The sequence below is a fragment of the Pongo pygmaeus genome, chromosome X (genome assembly GCF_028885625.2).
Source record: "Pongo pygmaeus isolate AG05252 chromosome X, NHGRI_mPonPyg2-v2.0_pri, whole genome shotgun sequence".
Lineage (NCBI taxonomy): Eukaryota > Metazoa > Chordata > Mammalia > Primates > Hominidae > Pongo > Pongo pygmaeus.
In genome coordinates, this window is record NC_072396.2 from 73,592,597 (window position 1) to 73,606,314 (window position 13,718).

General features: G+C 53.8%; 1 protein-coding gene and 1 non-coding gene across 7 annotated transcripts in view; both read left to right on the forward strand.

Annotated features, from left to right (window-relative positions):
• The first annotated feature begins 3,589 nt into the window (after window positions 1-3,589).
• The window catches only part of DLG3 (discs large MAGUK scaffold protein 3), a 60,823-nt gene continuing 50,694 nt past the window's right edge, over window positions 3,590-13,718 (forward strand). For 2 of the 6 annotated variants that reach the window (XM_063660742.1, XM_054470762.2), the window contains exons 1-9: window positions 3,902-4,314; window positions 7,701-7,751; window positions 8,147-8,271; window positions 8,478-8,647; window positions 8,957-9,093; window positions 9,428-9,572; window positions 10,654-10,813; window positions 12,424-12,580; window positions 13,000-13,102. In XM_063660742.1, the coding sequence (XP_063516812.1) occupies window positions 3,958-4,314; window positions 7,701-7,751; window positions 8,147-8,271; window positions 8,478-8,647; window positions 8,957-9,093; window positions 9,428-9,572; window positions 10,654-10,813; window positions 12,424-12,580; window positions 13,000-13,102 (1,405 nt within the window). In that variant the 5' untranslated portion in view covers window positions 3,902-3,957. Of the gene's footprint in view, window positions 4,315-7,700; window positions 7,752-8,146; window positions 8,272-8,477; window positions 8,648-8,956; window positions 9,094-9,427; window positions 9,573-10,653; window positions 10,814-11,063; window positions 11,543-12,423; window positions 12,581-12,999; window positions 13,103-13,718 lie in introns of those variants that run through there. The other 4 variants (XM_054470763.2, XM_063660745.1, XM_054470764.1 and 1 more) reach the window with 4 other exon arrangements.
• LOC129025463 (U4 spliceosomal RNA) lies at window positions 9,668-9,811 on the forward strand. Its single transcript, XR_008497222.1, has one exon. It is a non-coding gene; the product is annotated as a U4 spliceosomal RNA (small nuclear RNA).

Here is a 13,718-nt window from a genome sequence, read left to right on the forward strand (position 1 = left end):
ACCTCGTCTCTACTAAAAATAAAAAAATTAACCAGGAGTGGTGTGCGCCTATAGTCCCACCTACTCAGGAGCCTGCTTGGGAGACTGAGGCAGGAGGATCACTTTGAGGCCAGGAGTTTCAAGGCTGTAGTGAACTATGGTCACACCACTGCACTCCAGCATGCTTTATCTGGTGAAAATATCCTTCAGGAATGAGGGGGAAATCAAGACATTCTCAGACAAAGGAAAGCTAAGAGAATTTGTTGCCAGCAGACAAAGAATGGCTAAAGGAAGTTATCAAAACTTACAGATGAATAATGGAACCATTTACATGTAATGAAACTTACATGTAAACGGTTCAGAAAAAGGGATAGATAGATAGATGATAGATAGATAGATAGATAGATAGATAGATAGATAGAGCATTAACTGGGCATGGTGGCACACACCTGTGGTCCCAGCCACTTGTGAGGCTGAGGTGGGAGGATTGCTTGAGCCTGGGAGTTTGAGGTTGCAGTGAGCCATGATCACGCCACTGCACTCTAACCTGAGTGAGTGAGCAAGACCTACTCTTCAAAAAATATAGATAGATGGATAGATACATAGATATATAGAGCAAATATAACAATCAAAACAAGTCAAATTGTTGACAAGGAAGACATACAGTGGTGTCCATTGTACTATTCTTCCAATATTTTTGTATGTTTGTAAATTTTCATTTTTAAAACTGTTGGAGAGGATATGTGGAGAAAAGATATATGATAAAGCAAGCTTAGCAAAATGTTAATGAGAATCCTAGGAGGTGGGTAATTGGGTGTTCACTTTAAAATTCTTTGAATTTTTCTGAATGTTTGAAAACTTTCATATTAAACTGTGCGGGCAAAAAACTTGAAAAAAAAATCACAACTTGGTATCCTCCCCTACCATTCCCAATCCATCTTACTGTGCTCTACTTTTTATTTTTTCCATGGCACTTATCACCATATACACAGCAGGTGTATGTGCTGAATAATGTTGTTTTCTTCAACATCATTTTGTTATAACATTGATGAGGAAAAAAAAAAAAAAACAACTAAAACGATTCCTGGCCAGAGCCACTGTCTGTGTGGAGTTTGCACACTCTCCCCATGTATGTGTGGGTTTTCTCCGGGTATTCCAGGGTACTGCGCTTCCTCCCACATCCCAGTGCACGTTAGGTGAATTGGCGTGTCTAAATTGTCCCAGTGTGAGTGAGTGTGGGTGTGTATGTGAGCGCACCCTGTGATGGAATGGCATCCTGTCCAGGATTGGTTCCTGCCCTGTACCCTGAGCTGCTGTGATAGGCTCTGGCCACCCTTTCAATCTGAACTGAAATAAGCAGATTGAAAAATGAATGAATGGATGGATGGATGGATGGATGGATGGATACAAAGTATTGTAAAATAAAAATGTGTAAAGTAGTTGATAATCATACAAATGCACAATAAACTTGAGGTAAGAAAGTGCTCATCGAGCTCACCATATTCGTGATTGTTTGCTTTTGAACTGCATGGTGGTAGGGAGGTGCTCCTTACAATTTTCACTTTGCATACATTTATTCCTTGATTCAACCCACCACCACTTCCACTGCTGTCACTCACTGGTTCACCAAAAATTAGGTAATTATTTACTTGTTTTCATTAATCTTTCTATATGTATGCATAGCTCATATTTATTTCAATGTTTAATATCAGAAGTGTTTTGGGTCTTTATTTGGAAGCTTGGTGATGTTTTGTGACCAGAAATATGCCGTAGGAACTTAGCTCTTGTTTATATTAATTAGCCTATGGTAAAATTGGTTTTGTTATACGTTGTTTCACTTAGTCACAGTTGCCAAGGACCTACCAATGATGTTAAATGAGGACCTACTGTACTACATAATTCACTTATTTATTGTGTTTATTTTTGTCTGTGTCCTCTCACTAGGAGGTAAGCTCCTCAAGGGCAGGGATTTGTTCTGTTTGTTCTGTTTTGTTTTGTTTGCTGCTATATCCCCAAATCCTACAACAGTGTCTGGCACACAGCAAGTGTTCCATGCATATTTGTTGAATTAAGAATGAATCTCTGAGGGCCGGGCACAGTGGATCACACCTGCAATCCCAGCACTTTGGGAGGCCGAGGTGGGTGGATCACTTGATGTCGGGAGTTCGAGACCAGCCTGGCCAACGTGATGAAACCCCATGTCTACTAAGAAAATATAAAAATTAGCCGGGTGTGGTGGCAGGAGCCTGTAGTCCTAGCTACTCGGGAGGCTGAGGCAGGAGAATCGTTTGAACCTGGGAAGCTGAGGTTGCAGTGAGCTGAGATCACGCCACTGCACTCCAGCCTGGGTGACAGAATGAGAATCTATCTCAAAAAAAAAAAAAAAAAAAAAAAAAAGAATCTCTGTATCCCTAATACCTAGGTCAAGGTCTTGCACAGAGTAGGTGCTCAATGAATATTTGCTGAATTGAATTGAGATGTAAATTCTGCAGGAGAACTTAGAATAGAACTGTCGTACAAGAGTGGTTCACAGCATGGACTCTGGAGTCAAATAATCAGGATTTGCATCCTGATTCTGTCACTTCCAGCTGTGTTACCTAGCTGTGTTAACATCTTTGAGCCTCAATTTCTCATTGGTAAAATGAAGATAATAATAGCATCAGCTTGGTAGGATTTGGGTTTGCATGTTATGCACTTAGGACTTTGTAAAGACCCAATAATTGGTAGCTAAAAACAAAACAAGAACTGCAAAAAAGATAGTCTTTCTTGTACGTCATCCTTCCTCCATTCCCCGGACAAGCTGAGCCAGGAGAGGGTAAGGAGATGTCCTTGGACAAGTATTCCTAAGCTCTGTTCCAGACCCACAGAAGGGTTTCTCTCCCTTCAAATCCCTTCTTACCTTTTCACCTGTCCTGGACTCTTGTCTTGATATCCTGAAGTTCCTTCCCCCATCATAACCATGCAGGGGTGGAGTGGAGGAGATAGGGGTTTGTGGGCCAGGGACAAGGGCTTAGAGCTTTCTGTTAATCCCTGTTCTAGGGTTGAGTTCTTTACTGGTGATGGTAGAAGGTCAAGTGTGAGGTCACAGTAATTTCAGGGCCTAGAGACTGAGAGAACAATAGTCTTGTGTAGGAGGCATTGACAGGACAGCGGGCCTTATATGCTGCCTTCTTCCTTGGTCCCCTGTAAGAGAAAGCACCTCCCTCACCCTGCTCCAACGTCCCTTCTGTCCATCCTGCTACCTCGTCTTTACTTCTGGTGGCCCCAGCTCAGAGCAAGCCTGGGGACCCATTGAGCATTTCCTTGCAACTCCTTCTTGGAAGTGGGGTGGGGTGGAGTGGGCAGAGGACAGGCTAAAATTGGCGATATAAGGGCACAAGATCGGGTGCCTGAGCTTTCTGGTGGCCTACGTCCTCTGCCCCCGCCCTAGGGCCAACAGTTCCCTAGAGATTGGGGGAGCTGGGGCTGAGCCTGGGGGCGCCACGGCCTCTGTTCCTTTAAGTAGCCGCTGTTTAACATTCCTGCCGCTGCCGCTGCCGCTGCCGCTGGCTGCCTCTGCGCGCTGATTGGCTGGAATCAACTGAGAAGGGAGCCAGGGAGAGATGCTCTTGACTCCACTCAGATCCATCCTGGGGACCAGAGCAGAAGCGGTCCTCACAGCACCCATTCTCTGCTTGAGCTCCCGCTTCTTCTTTGCCGCTGGGCCTCGGCCCAGAAGCCACGACGGGCGACACGGAGCCGCCAGTGCTGGAGGGGGAGCCGTGGGTGCGGGGCAGCGTGGGGGCCGAGGCCCCGGGACGCCCGCCCGGCCCCAGGCCCCGCTCAGCCCGGGCGCCCCCACGGGTGCCCCCCCCTTCTTGGTCCGAGCAGTGTGAGTGTGCCCGGGAGCCCGGCGGCGGCGGCGGCGGCGGTGGCGGCAGTGGCGGCGGCGTGGAAACCGGCGTGGGCTGGGGGGTCCGAGCCTCGGGGGGCAGTGCCATGCACAAGCACCAGCACTGCTGTAAGTGCCCTGAGTGCTATGAGGTGACCCGCCTGGCCGCCCTGCGGCGCCTTGAGCCTCCGGGCTACGGGGACTGGCAGGTCCCCGACCCCTACGGGCCAGGTGGGGGCAACGGCGCCAGCGCGGGTTATGGGGGCTACAGCTCGCAGACCTTGCCCTCGCAGGCGGGGGCCACCCCCACCCCTCGCACCAAGGCCAAGCTCATCCCCACCGGCCGGGATGTGGGGCCGGTGCCTCCTAAGCCAGTCCCGGGCAAGAGCACCCCCAAACTCAACGGCAGCGGCCCCAGCTGGTGGCCAGAGTGCACCTGTACCAACCGGGACTGGTATGAGCAGGTATGGACCAGCGGAGGGGGGAGCGGTGGGGCAACCCAGGAGGGCTGGAGAGTGGGGTCCTAGAGGCCTGGGATGCAGTAGGGGTCGCTGGGGCTCCAAGCCTGTGGACCCCGAGCCCTAGCATTGCAGCTGGGCAAAGAGAGGCGGTGGGAAATGTGTGGTTCCCTGTGTGTGTCTGTTTGGGGGTCTCCATTAGAAGATTGGGAGGAGCCGTGTGTCAGGGGGTAAGGGCATGGCGGAGGGGCACATTTTCCTGTGTGGGGGAATTGGGTTTGTCTCAGTGTGGGGGAATTGGGTTTGTCTCAGTGTGGGGGTTTGGCAATGTCTCTGTGTCTGGCAGGGGGCGGGAGGTTCTGCGGGGGCTGTGTGTGGTGTGTGTCTCCACAGGAGGGGAGGAGGGGGCATGGTGCTCTGCGTAGGGGGGACATATGTGTGTGTATGTATGTTGGGGTGTGTGGAGGAAGGCAATGGAGCTGCCGTGAATCCGTGTGGAGGAGCCCATGTGCCCGGCTCGCTGAGCTTCATCCCTCGATGCCATGAGTCCCTCTCCGTCCCAGTCCCTTTGTGTGTGAATGTGCACATGGATGTGTGGAGATGTCACTCTGAATGTGGAGAGGTCTCTGTAGAGGAGGCTGCAGGGATGGCTGTGTTTGTGTGTGTGGCTACATGTATATGTGTGTGAGCATGTGGCTGCAAGAGTGTGCACACGTGTGCCTGGTGTGTGTGTGTGTGTGAGTGTGTGTGTGTGTGTATGTGTTGTCTCTGGTGAGAGGCGCTTGACAGGCAAGGGAGGGGAGAGGAAGGAGGCGAGAGACACGTCCCAAGCAAGGCTGAGAGGCTGCTGAGAAGGACGGACTCTTTTGTCCAAGCAGCTCTGAAGTGTGTGTGCCGGGGTGGGGTGGCGTGGGGGAGGGGGGGGAGATTGGAAGGAACTGAAGCAAGCTTCCTCGCTCTAGAGCAGGCATGGTGCCTGGAGCTGGCAAGGGGCAGCTGCCCTGGTGCAGGGACTGGCCCCAGTGGGGCATGTCCCCCTTGGGTACCTCCAGATGTGAGAGGGCTTAGCCCCCCAGCCCTGACTTGGCACAGCTTGGGAGCCCCTGGGTGCTGGGCACAACTCCGGCTTCCACTCCCAGCCTAAACTGCCAGCTTAGAAAATGGAAGGAGCATCTGTGGGAGAAGCAGCAAAATGGAGGCTGGGCTGGCAGAGCCAGGTCCCTGGCACGCAAGGCGGAGGGCCTGTCTGGTTATCCGGCTCTGCAGCTCCTAGGGTGGGGAGAGAGGAAGAGGAGGCTTTGCTGTCGACGGCAGGTGATGACTTCCCCAAGCTGGTGACCGTTCTGGCTGCCTCTGTCCTCTGGGGATAGGATGTGCTCTCACTCAGAGGCAAAGGTGGGGACTTCCTGGGGAGAAGAGCCCTCAGTTCTGGCCTTCTGTCTGTCCACACTTACGGCTTTCCCACATCCCTTGCCTTGGCCTCTTGCCCTTTCCAGCGAGTCCCTCTCTCTCCTTTGTCCCCTCTGTCCTGGAGGTCTTTCTCTTGCAAACACCCTCTTATGCTTGTCCTGCCCGGCTGGGAGACAGGTGGCAATCCCAGGCTGGGCCAGTTAGCCAAGGTTTCTTTGCCAGGGCTGATCCCTGGATGGCTCCTGGCCCTGAGAACAAGGTCCCTGAGTAGGGGAGGGGGCTAGAGGGTGGACCACTGGGAACGGGAAGCCTCTGGGTACCACTTGGGCTGGGCTTGAGGCATGGCTTCTCACATGTGGGCACACATGGTACACCAAATGCACACAAGAGCCACATGGGTGTCCCTTTGCTTATGTGTCTGTTGCATGGTACTTAAGGCAGCTGGGTTGGTTTCGGGTCTCTAAGGAGCCTTCAGTTCTTCTTCCTGGGGTCACAGACCAGGGTAAGGCTGCAGCTGGAGTCCTCCCACCAACTCCCACAGCTGCAGGGCCGGCCCAGAAATGGTGGAGGCATGATGAGCTAGTCCTCTCTCCCTCTCCTCCTCTCTGCTTCTTGAAGCCAAAGCTGTGTGGGGTGGAGGTGGGATGGGGGAAGCACAGCAGGACATGTGGAGGAGCCCCCACTCTGGTTTCCAGCTCCCCGCTTCTGAGGAGGAGGCTAGAGGTCAGGGAAGGGACGACATAGCCAGAGAAAGGTGGGGGAGGGGTGCCAGGATACCTGGGGAGACAGGCAAGAGGGCTTCTCCATTGTTGGAGGTGAAAGTGGGAGCCAGCAGGCAAGTGCTGCTTGTATGTCCAGAATCACATTTTCACTTGACAAATGGATACACACATGTCCTGTCTGGGAGGCCATCTCTGCGGGTTGGCCAAATCACCCCTGTGTTTCTGACCCCTTCCCTTGCCTCTTCTTGCATGACTACTGCATATTGAAGACCACGGACTCTGCTGCCAATCAGTCTGTGGGTCACCAACTTCTCCCTCATGGGGAATCTTGTCTACCCTGCTCCAGTCCCACCCTTGGCTTTGTCTCTAACTCCTGACCAGATCCCACCCTCGCCCTTTCTGCTAGGAAACACAAAGGGCTCAGAACCAAAAATCCTTTGGTAGAAAACGGATTAGGACTTTGACTCCTTCTGCCTATTTGAGGAATTGGGTTCCTGGAGTCCAAGAAAGAGGTATAGAGTAAAGACTCACGAGGTGCTCCAAAGTGGGGCAACTGTCCTTTTTCCCATGAGCTCTGCTGGGGTACGAGGATGAGTGACCAAAACATCAGTGGCCTTAAGAGCTTACTGTAATCAAAAGAACACCTGGAGATCCCATTGCTCTGTCACTAATTCCCAGTGTGCCCTTAGGCACATCCCATGTCCTCTCTGGGCCTCCGTGTCACCTACTGTCACATAAAGGGGATAGGACAAGATGATGTCTGCTGTCCTTCCAGTTCGGACACAGTGGGAGTCTATGATCCCCCAGTCAGGGAGAACTGTGGTTCAGAAGGGGAAGGGTTATCTGTCTAGGCCACTGGGTATCCCCTAAGGACACTGGGTGTGGCATGGTTTGCCCACCATGCTCCATCTCTGCCATCCCCCTTAGGCCAGGCCTGCACCCCTCCTAGTGAACCCTGAGGCACTGAAGCCCAGCCTCTCGGTGAGTGCACCACGGGCTGGCTCAGTCTCAGACAATTGATCTGGGCTAAATGAGCGGCTGGGTTTGGGCTGATATGGTTGGAAGCAAAGCAGGGGTTGGCGGGGTGAGTGAGGAGCGGCCTCTTCCAGGTCAGCCTGTCCTCATCTGTGGCCAAGAGGTGACCTGGGGTGCACTTGGGCTCTTCTACTCTGTGGGAGTAGGGGAGGAGGCAGGTTGACCAAGAGGCAGATGGCTGGAAGGGCAGGGGGCACTAAGGGAACTGCCTGTGTCTCCCCCTAGGTGAATGGCAGCGATGGCATGTTCAAATATGAGGAAATCGTACTTGAGCGGGTGAGTCTGCCAGTGGGGAAAAGCAGAAAGGGAAGGATAGGGTTGGAGCCAGGAGAGGGGAGACCCCTGAATCATGGTTTCAAGACCCATGGGGGGACCTGCATTAAGAGGATGGTGAAACAGCGGCCCGCAGAGGCCGCTTCACTGCATCAATCAATCAACCCACTAACAAATATTAATTGACCTTGCTCACTGAGGCCTGGGGAATTGGGGAGGGGATGGGTTTCCCAGAGTGATCAGCAGAGGCTGGGTTTCTGACAAATGTGCCTAGCCTGCCATGGCCCCTTCTGAGGCCTGGAGAACTAGCTCTGGGACATAAGGGGAGGTGAGGTACCCAGAACTCTCCTTTGTGCCCTCAGAGTGAACAGACTGTGCCTTTCCACCCACTTCTGCAGGGCAACTCTGGCCTGGGCTTCAGTATCGCAGGTGGCATCGACAATCCCCATGTCCCTGATGACCCTGGCATCTTTATTACCAAGATTATCCCTGGTGGAGCAGCTGCCATGGATGGGAGGCTGGGGTGAGATGGCCTGGAAGCAGGGTTGTGGGTGGCAGGGACAGGATGGAGATGAGGGGAGGAAAGCCTGCCTGGCAGGATGACCCTTCCATTAGACCTGAGGGCGGGGTGGGAGGGCAGAGGAGGGGAGGACAGAGAAGTGGGAGGAAGCAAGAGAGGGGGTGGAGGGGTGGGGGCACAGTGTCATGCCTCTTGGGCTTCCCCTGCAGGGTGAATGACTGTGTGCTGCGGGTGAATGAGGTGGACGTGTCGGAGGTGGTACACAGCCGGGCGGTGGAGGCGCTGAAGGAGGCAGGCCCTGTGGTGCGATTGGTGGTGCGGAGGCGACAGCCTCCACCCGAGACCATCATGGAGGTCAACCTGCTCAAAGGGCCCAAAGGTGCGGCCCTCCAGGTTCCTGTGCTCCAGCCAGAGCCTTAGGCCCCAGATCCCATCTTGCCCCATAGGGAATTGGAAGGGAATGGCCTTACTCCTTGCCTGACTCCCCCTGTTCCAACTCACAGCCTACTTTTTTGACCTCAGTCCTCACCCTTACTCATCTCGGGATGGCAGCTTGGCGTTTGGATCCCCCGGGGGGAGCTCCTGTGGGGCCAGTGGGTTGGCTGGGGGAGGGGGCTCGGATTTGGGTTGGACAACACTTTAACCTCTCCTTGTGGCCCTCTCCCACTCCCTACTGGCTCCCGCTCAGGCCTGGGTTTCAGCATTGCTGGGGGTATTGGCAACCAGCACATCCCAGGAGACAACAGCATCTATATCACCAAGATCATTGAGGGGGGTGCTGCTCAGAAGGATGGACGCCTACAGATTGGGGATCGGCTGCTGGCGGTGAGACAGACTTCACGGGGATGCCCAAATGGTAGGGTAGGGAGGAGGAGCTCCAGTACCCCTCACTCGGCCTAAACCTCACTCAGGGATGAGGCATCATGGGGGGAATTTCAAGAGTTATCGTCTGTGTTGTGTTTGCCCAGATACAAAGGCCCTAATTCTTTCTGTGGCCAGGGTCTTGCCCTATCCCCTACCTCCTGCCTCTGCTCCTCACAGCACTATACTTGGGCCTCTGTTAGCATGCTGTTGAATTTCACTGAAAAGGCATCCCTCGAGTTCCCTGGAGAAGCCTCTCCTTCTCCCAAGTCCCAGCCTGAGGCCTCTCCTCTTCTAGGTGAACAACACCAATCTGCAGGATGTGAGGCACGAGGAAGCTGTGGCCTCACTGAAGAACACATCTGATATGGTGTATTTGAAGGTGGCCAAGCCAGGCAGCCTCCACCTCAACGACATGTACGCTCCCCCTGACTACGCCAGCAGTACGTACTCATCAGCCCCTGTCCCTGGTCTAAAGCTCTGTCCCGTGGTTTCTGGAGGGGAAGAAGTTCATACCCCTTGTTAAGAGAGGGCAAGCAGCTTTGCTCAGTGGTGGCACTGTAGAAGCCAATAAGGTTTATCCGAGGCGCCATTATTGCTAATTGAAAACTTTGCTCAGTACCCCACCGTGAAGACTTGCCATAGAGTCAGCAATGGCAATTTTTGACAATTTCTATGGAGAGTGAATTTTAAAAAGAGGAGAGAGAGAAGCTGCAGAGGATAGTGCACAGAACTGAGTCCAGATCCCAGTTCTTTGTTTTTTTGTTTGTTTGTTTGTTTGAGACAGTCTCGCTCTGTTGCCAGGCTGGAGTGCAGTGGCATGATGTCGGCTCACTGCAACCTCCGCCTCCCGGGTTCAAGCAATGCTCCTGCCTCAGCCTCCCGAGTAGCTGGGATTACAGGTGCCTGCCACCATGCCTGGCTAATTTTTTGTATTTTTAGTAGAGACGGGGTTTCTCCATGTTGGCAAGGATGGTCTCGATCTCCTGACCTCGTGATCCACCCACCTGGGCCTCCCAAAGTGCTGGGATTATAGGCTTGAGCCACCGCACCCGGCCCCCAGCTCTGTCCCTTAGAGATGGGTGCCCTTAGACAAGTCCCTTTCACCTGTTTTTTGTTTCCTCTTTGGCAAAAGGGAGCTAATGATGTATGTGCTGCCTTCCTCATAGGACTGCTGCAAGGATCAAATGAGATCATGGATGAGAAAGCCCTTGGAAAACTGTATTAGGCTATAGAGATGTGAGGGATTATTATTAGTCACACCTCTAGTCATGCCTTTCTTTGTAGACTGCCTTGACTTCAGTTCTTTCTAAGACTCACAGGAGTGAGCCAAGGATTTAGAAAGGGACTGCGGAGGAGGAACCCTGGGTGGCGGGTGGATGGAGTGGGGAGGTGCGGCCTGAGGAATCAGCCTCCCTTGGTCTCTTTTGCACCTGAAGTGGGGTGTGGGGGAAAGTCCTTGAGGAGTTTGGGGTACCTCCCTGGACCAGTCTCTGAACTTTCCTCTTCCTTTCTTGATTCCAGCTTTTACTGCCTTGGCTGACAACCACATAAGCCATAATTCCAGCCTGGGTTATCTCGGGGCTGTGGAGAGCAAGGTCAGCTACCCTGCTCCTCCTCAGGTTCCCCCCACCCGCTACTCTCCTATTCCCAGGCACATGCTGGCTGAGGAGGACTTCACCAGGTAAGACCCCGCCTCCAACATCCCATTCAATCTACCCAGAAATTGGGGAGGGGAGGAATCCGTTTCTGGCCGGCCACAGGCTCCTTGTAGTATGGCAAAGAAGAGGATAAGGCCCTCATCACTCCCGGCTCTGGGGTCCGAGGCCCTCTCTCAGGCCTTGGGGACCTAGAGAGGGACAGAAGTGGCTGCAGGGACAAGCTCTACCATCAGGGGGAGTGCCGAGTGAGTGGCCCCGGTCCAAAAGTGCAGATAAAGAAAGGATGGGGTGGAGCATTTAGGGGGCTGAGGAGGTGAGGCCAGCGGAGTTTCCTGCCCTGAGATAGTTGCAGCCCGGTCTACTGCAACCATTTCAAATTAGAGAAGAAAGCAGTTCAGCCGGTGGGGCTGGCGGGACTCTGACCGGCCCGGTGGCCTCGCCGGCAACAGCCCCGCCCCGCTGGCGGCGGCGGCGGCGGCAGCGGCTGCGCGGGGCCTGGAACTGGTCGGGCCGGCCGGGGTTCCGGGGGACAGGTTTGCAGGGTGGGGCCCGAGAGGCTGGCGGGCAGGCAGCAGTGGAGCCGGAAGGGTAGGCGGCCAGGGGAGAGACAGAGGAGCTATGGAGAGGGCCCGCAAGTTCTCGGGCTCCGGCTTGGCCATGGGCTTGGGCTCCGCCTCTGCTTCGGCCTGGAGGAGGGCTTCGCAGAGGTGGGCCTGGCCGCTCCGCTCCCTGCGGCCCGGAGGGGATGCCAGGTAGGAGAGGAGGGCTAGGAGCAAGAGCATCCGGGACTCAGGGAGGGAGCCTCGCACCTGAGACTGGGAGCAAGAAAGGAAGAGTCTTGCGTGGGGCTTTGGGCTCCTCCGAGGAAAGATGCTTGTAACAAGTGAAGGCGGTGGGCCGGGAACGTGCCCTGGGAGTTGGGCCGATGACACTGTGACCTTTTACAGAGGGCTTCCTTAGATGTGGTTAGTTTTACTCGCATTTCTCATGTGCTTGTCTGCTCTCTTCAGTTTGGATTCTAAACTTCTTTTGGGGATCTGGGATCCCCCTAAGAACCCAGGCGCTGCAACCCCCTGGGACTACATAGTGTTATCTGCTGATTAAATATGTTGTTGGGGCAGCAGGTAGGAGGGGTCATAGTTGATGGGTGAAATTTTGAGACTACAGAAGAGTATCTGTGAAGTAAGTGTGCACATCCTGTGGATGATGAGTGCAGTCAACCCCAAGGTGACTCCACTGCCCCTAACTGCTTCCTCTTCTTGTGGTCCAGGGTGCAGCACATGGGTTGGTAGGATAGGAGAATCTGGGAAGGAAGAGGACCAGTGAGTGGGCCTGAGATTTGGTCTCTGGAGTTCAGGGTAGGGATTTGTTGACTGGAGAGAGTAGGGGACTGTCCACTGGGAAGTTGACTGCAAGCCCTCGGGAAGAAGGGAGGGAAGAGGAACTGAAACTTGGCACCTGACAGAACAGCAGCCAAGCAGGTTTCAGGAGACAAAGGGAGGCTCAGGGTATCATACATAGGGAACCACGTCCTCACTCCCTACAGCAAGTATGGACCTTGTTCCAGGCTGGCCCTCAAAGGACAACATTCCATATCTACCTAGTCCTGACTCCTCCACTCCTTTCCCACCAGAGAGCCTCGCAAGATCATCCTGCACAAAGGCTCCACAGGCCTGGGCTTCAACATCGTAGGAGGAGAGGATGGAGAAGGCATTTTTGTCTCCTTCATCCTGGCAGGAGGCCCAGCTGACCTGAGTGGGGAGCTGCGCAGGGGAGACCGGATCTTATCGGTGAGGAGACAAAGGAGAGGTGGGAGGATGGGAACTGTGCCAGTCTAAAATGGAGAGCAAGAGACCTTACTTCCTCCGAGGAGTGCTTCTTGTGATGAGGGGAGGGCTAAGGACTGGAGAAAACTTATCTTGTTTTTATAGACATCCTTAGTGACAGGGACCGGGACCAGACTTATCTTTGAGGGGGAAATGAATGCTTCTTGGATCTTAACCCTGATTGGCATTCGAACTTTATGAAGATAATTGTTACGCTAGAGATGTCGTATCCTTTAGGCCTTGTTCTAGGGGCAAGGTTGGAATATTGGGAAAGGCATCTAAACAGGCTTGGGGTGGGGTACCCATCTCCCTCTCCTAACTGCTAGTGCAGAGGACCCCCTTTCTTGCTTTTGGGGTGGCTCACAGCTTCTCTCTTTGGACAGGTGAATGGAGTGAATCTGAGGAATGCAACTCATGAGCAGGCTGCAGCTGCTCTGAAACGGGCCGGCCAGTCAGTCACCATTGTGGCCCAGTACAGACCTGAAGGTAAGAGAAGGGAAGGTGGGAAGAGATGATGTGGGGGAGTTAGACTTATATTACGTGTTGGCTTTTTGCCATCCTAGGTAACAAAGCCGCTTGACCAGGTCCCTTCTACCTAGAGCAGTAACCTCTTCCTCTCTCCTTTTCCTGCTGGGTAGGTGTTGGTTTGGGCGGCTTGAAAGCATCGATTAAGGCTGTGCTCAGAGCCTGCTGATGTGGGCTGCAGTGCAGGAGAAGGCCAGTAGTGGGCAGCAGCCTACGGGAAGCAGCATCCAAAGATTAGGGCGACTGGAAAAAGAGGAGGGGGCGGAGGGCCCACAGGAGAAGACTGGGAGCTGTGTGCCCTGGAAGGGGAGAGAAGCTCTTGGTTAGAAGGACCTCAGGTAGAAGAGATCCGACCTCTTAAGAGATCTTGGGCCAAACCTCTGTGATCCCCACTCCCCTCCCCTCATCAAGATGACGGTGAAAGACCCATAAACGCGCTGAAAAGGTGGTACTATGCCCTTGGGATAGGCCAACTGGAGTCGACTCCCTCCCCTCCGAGGGGCCTTCTTTGTATTCTCAGTGAGCAGTCCTTGGCTGGGGCGAATGGGCGGGGCTGGTCATGCAAATAAAGGCGTTT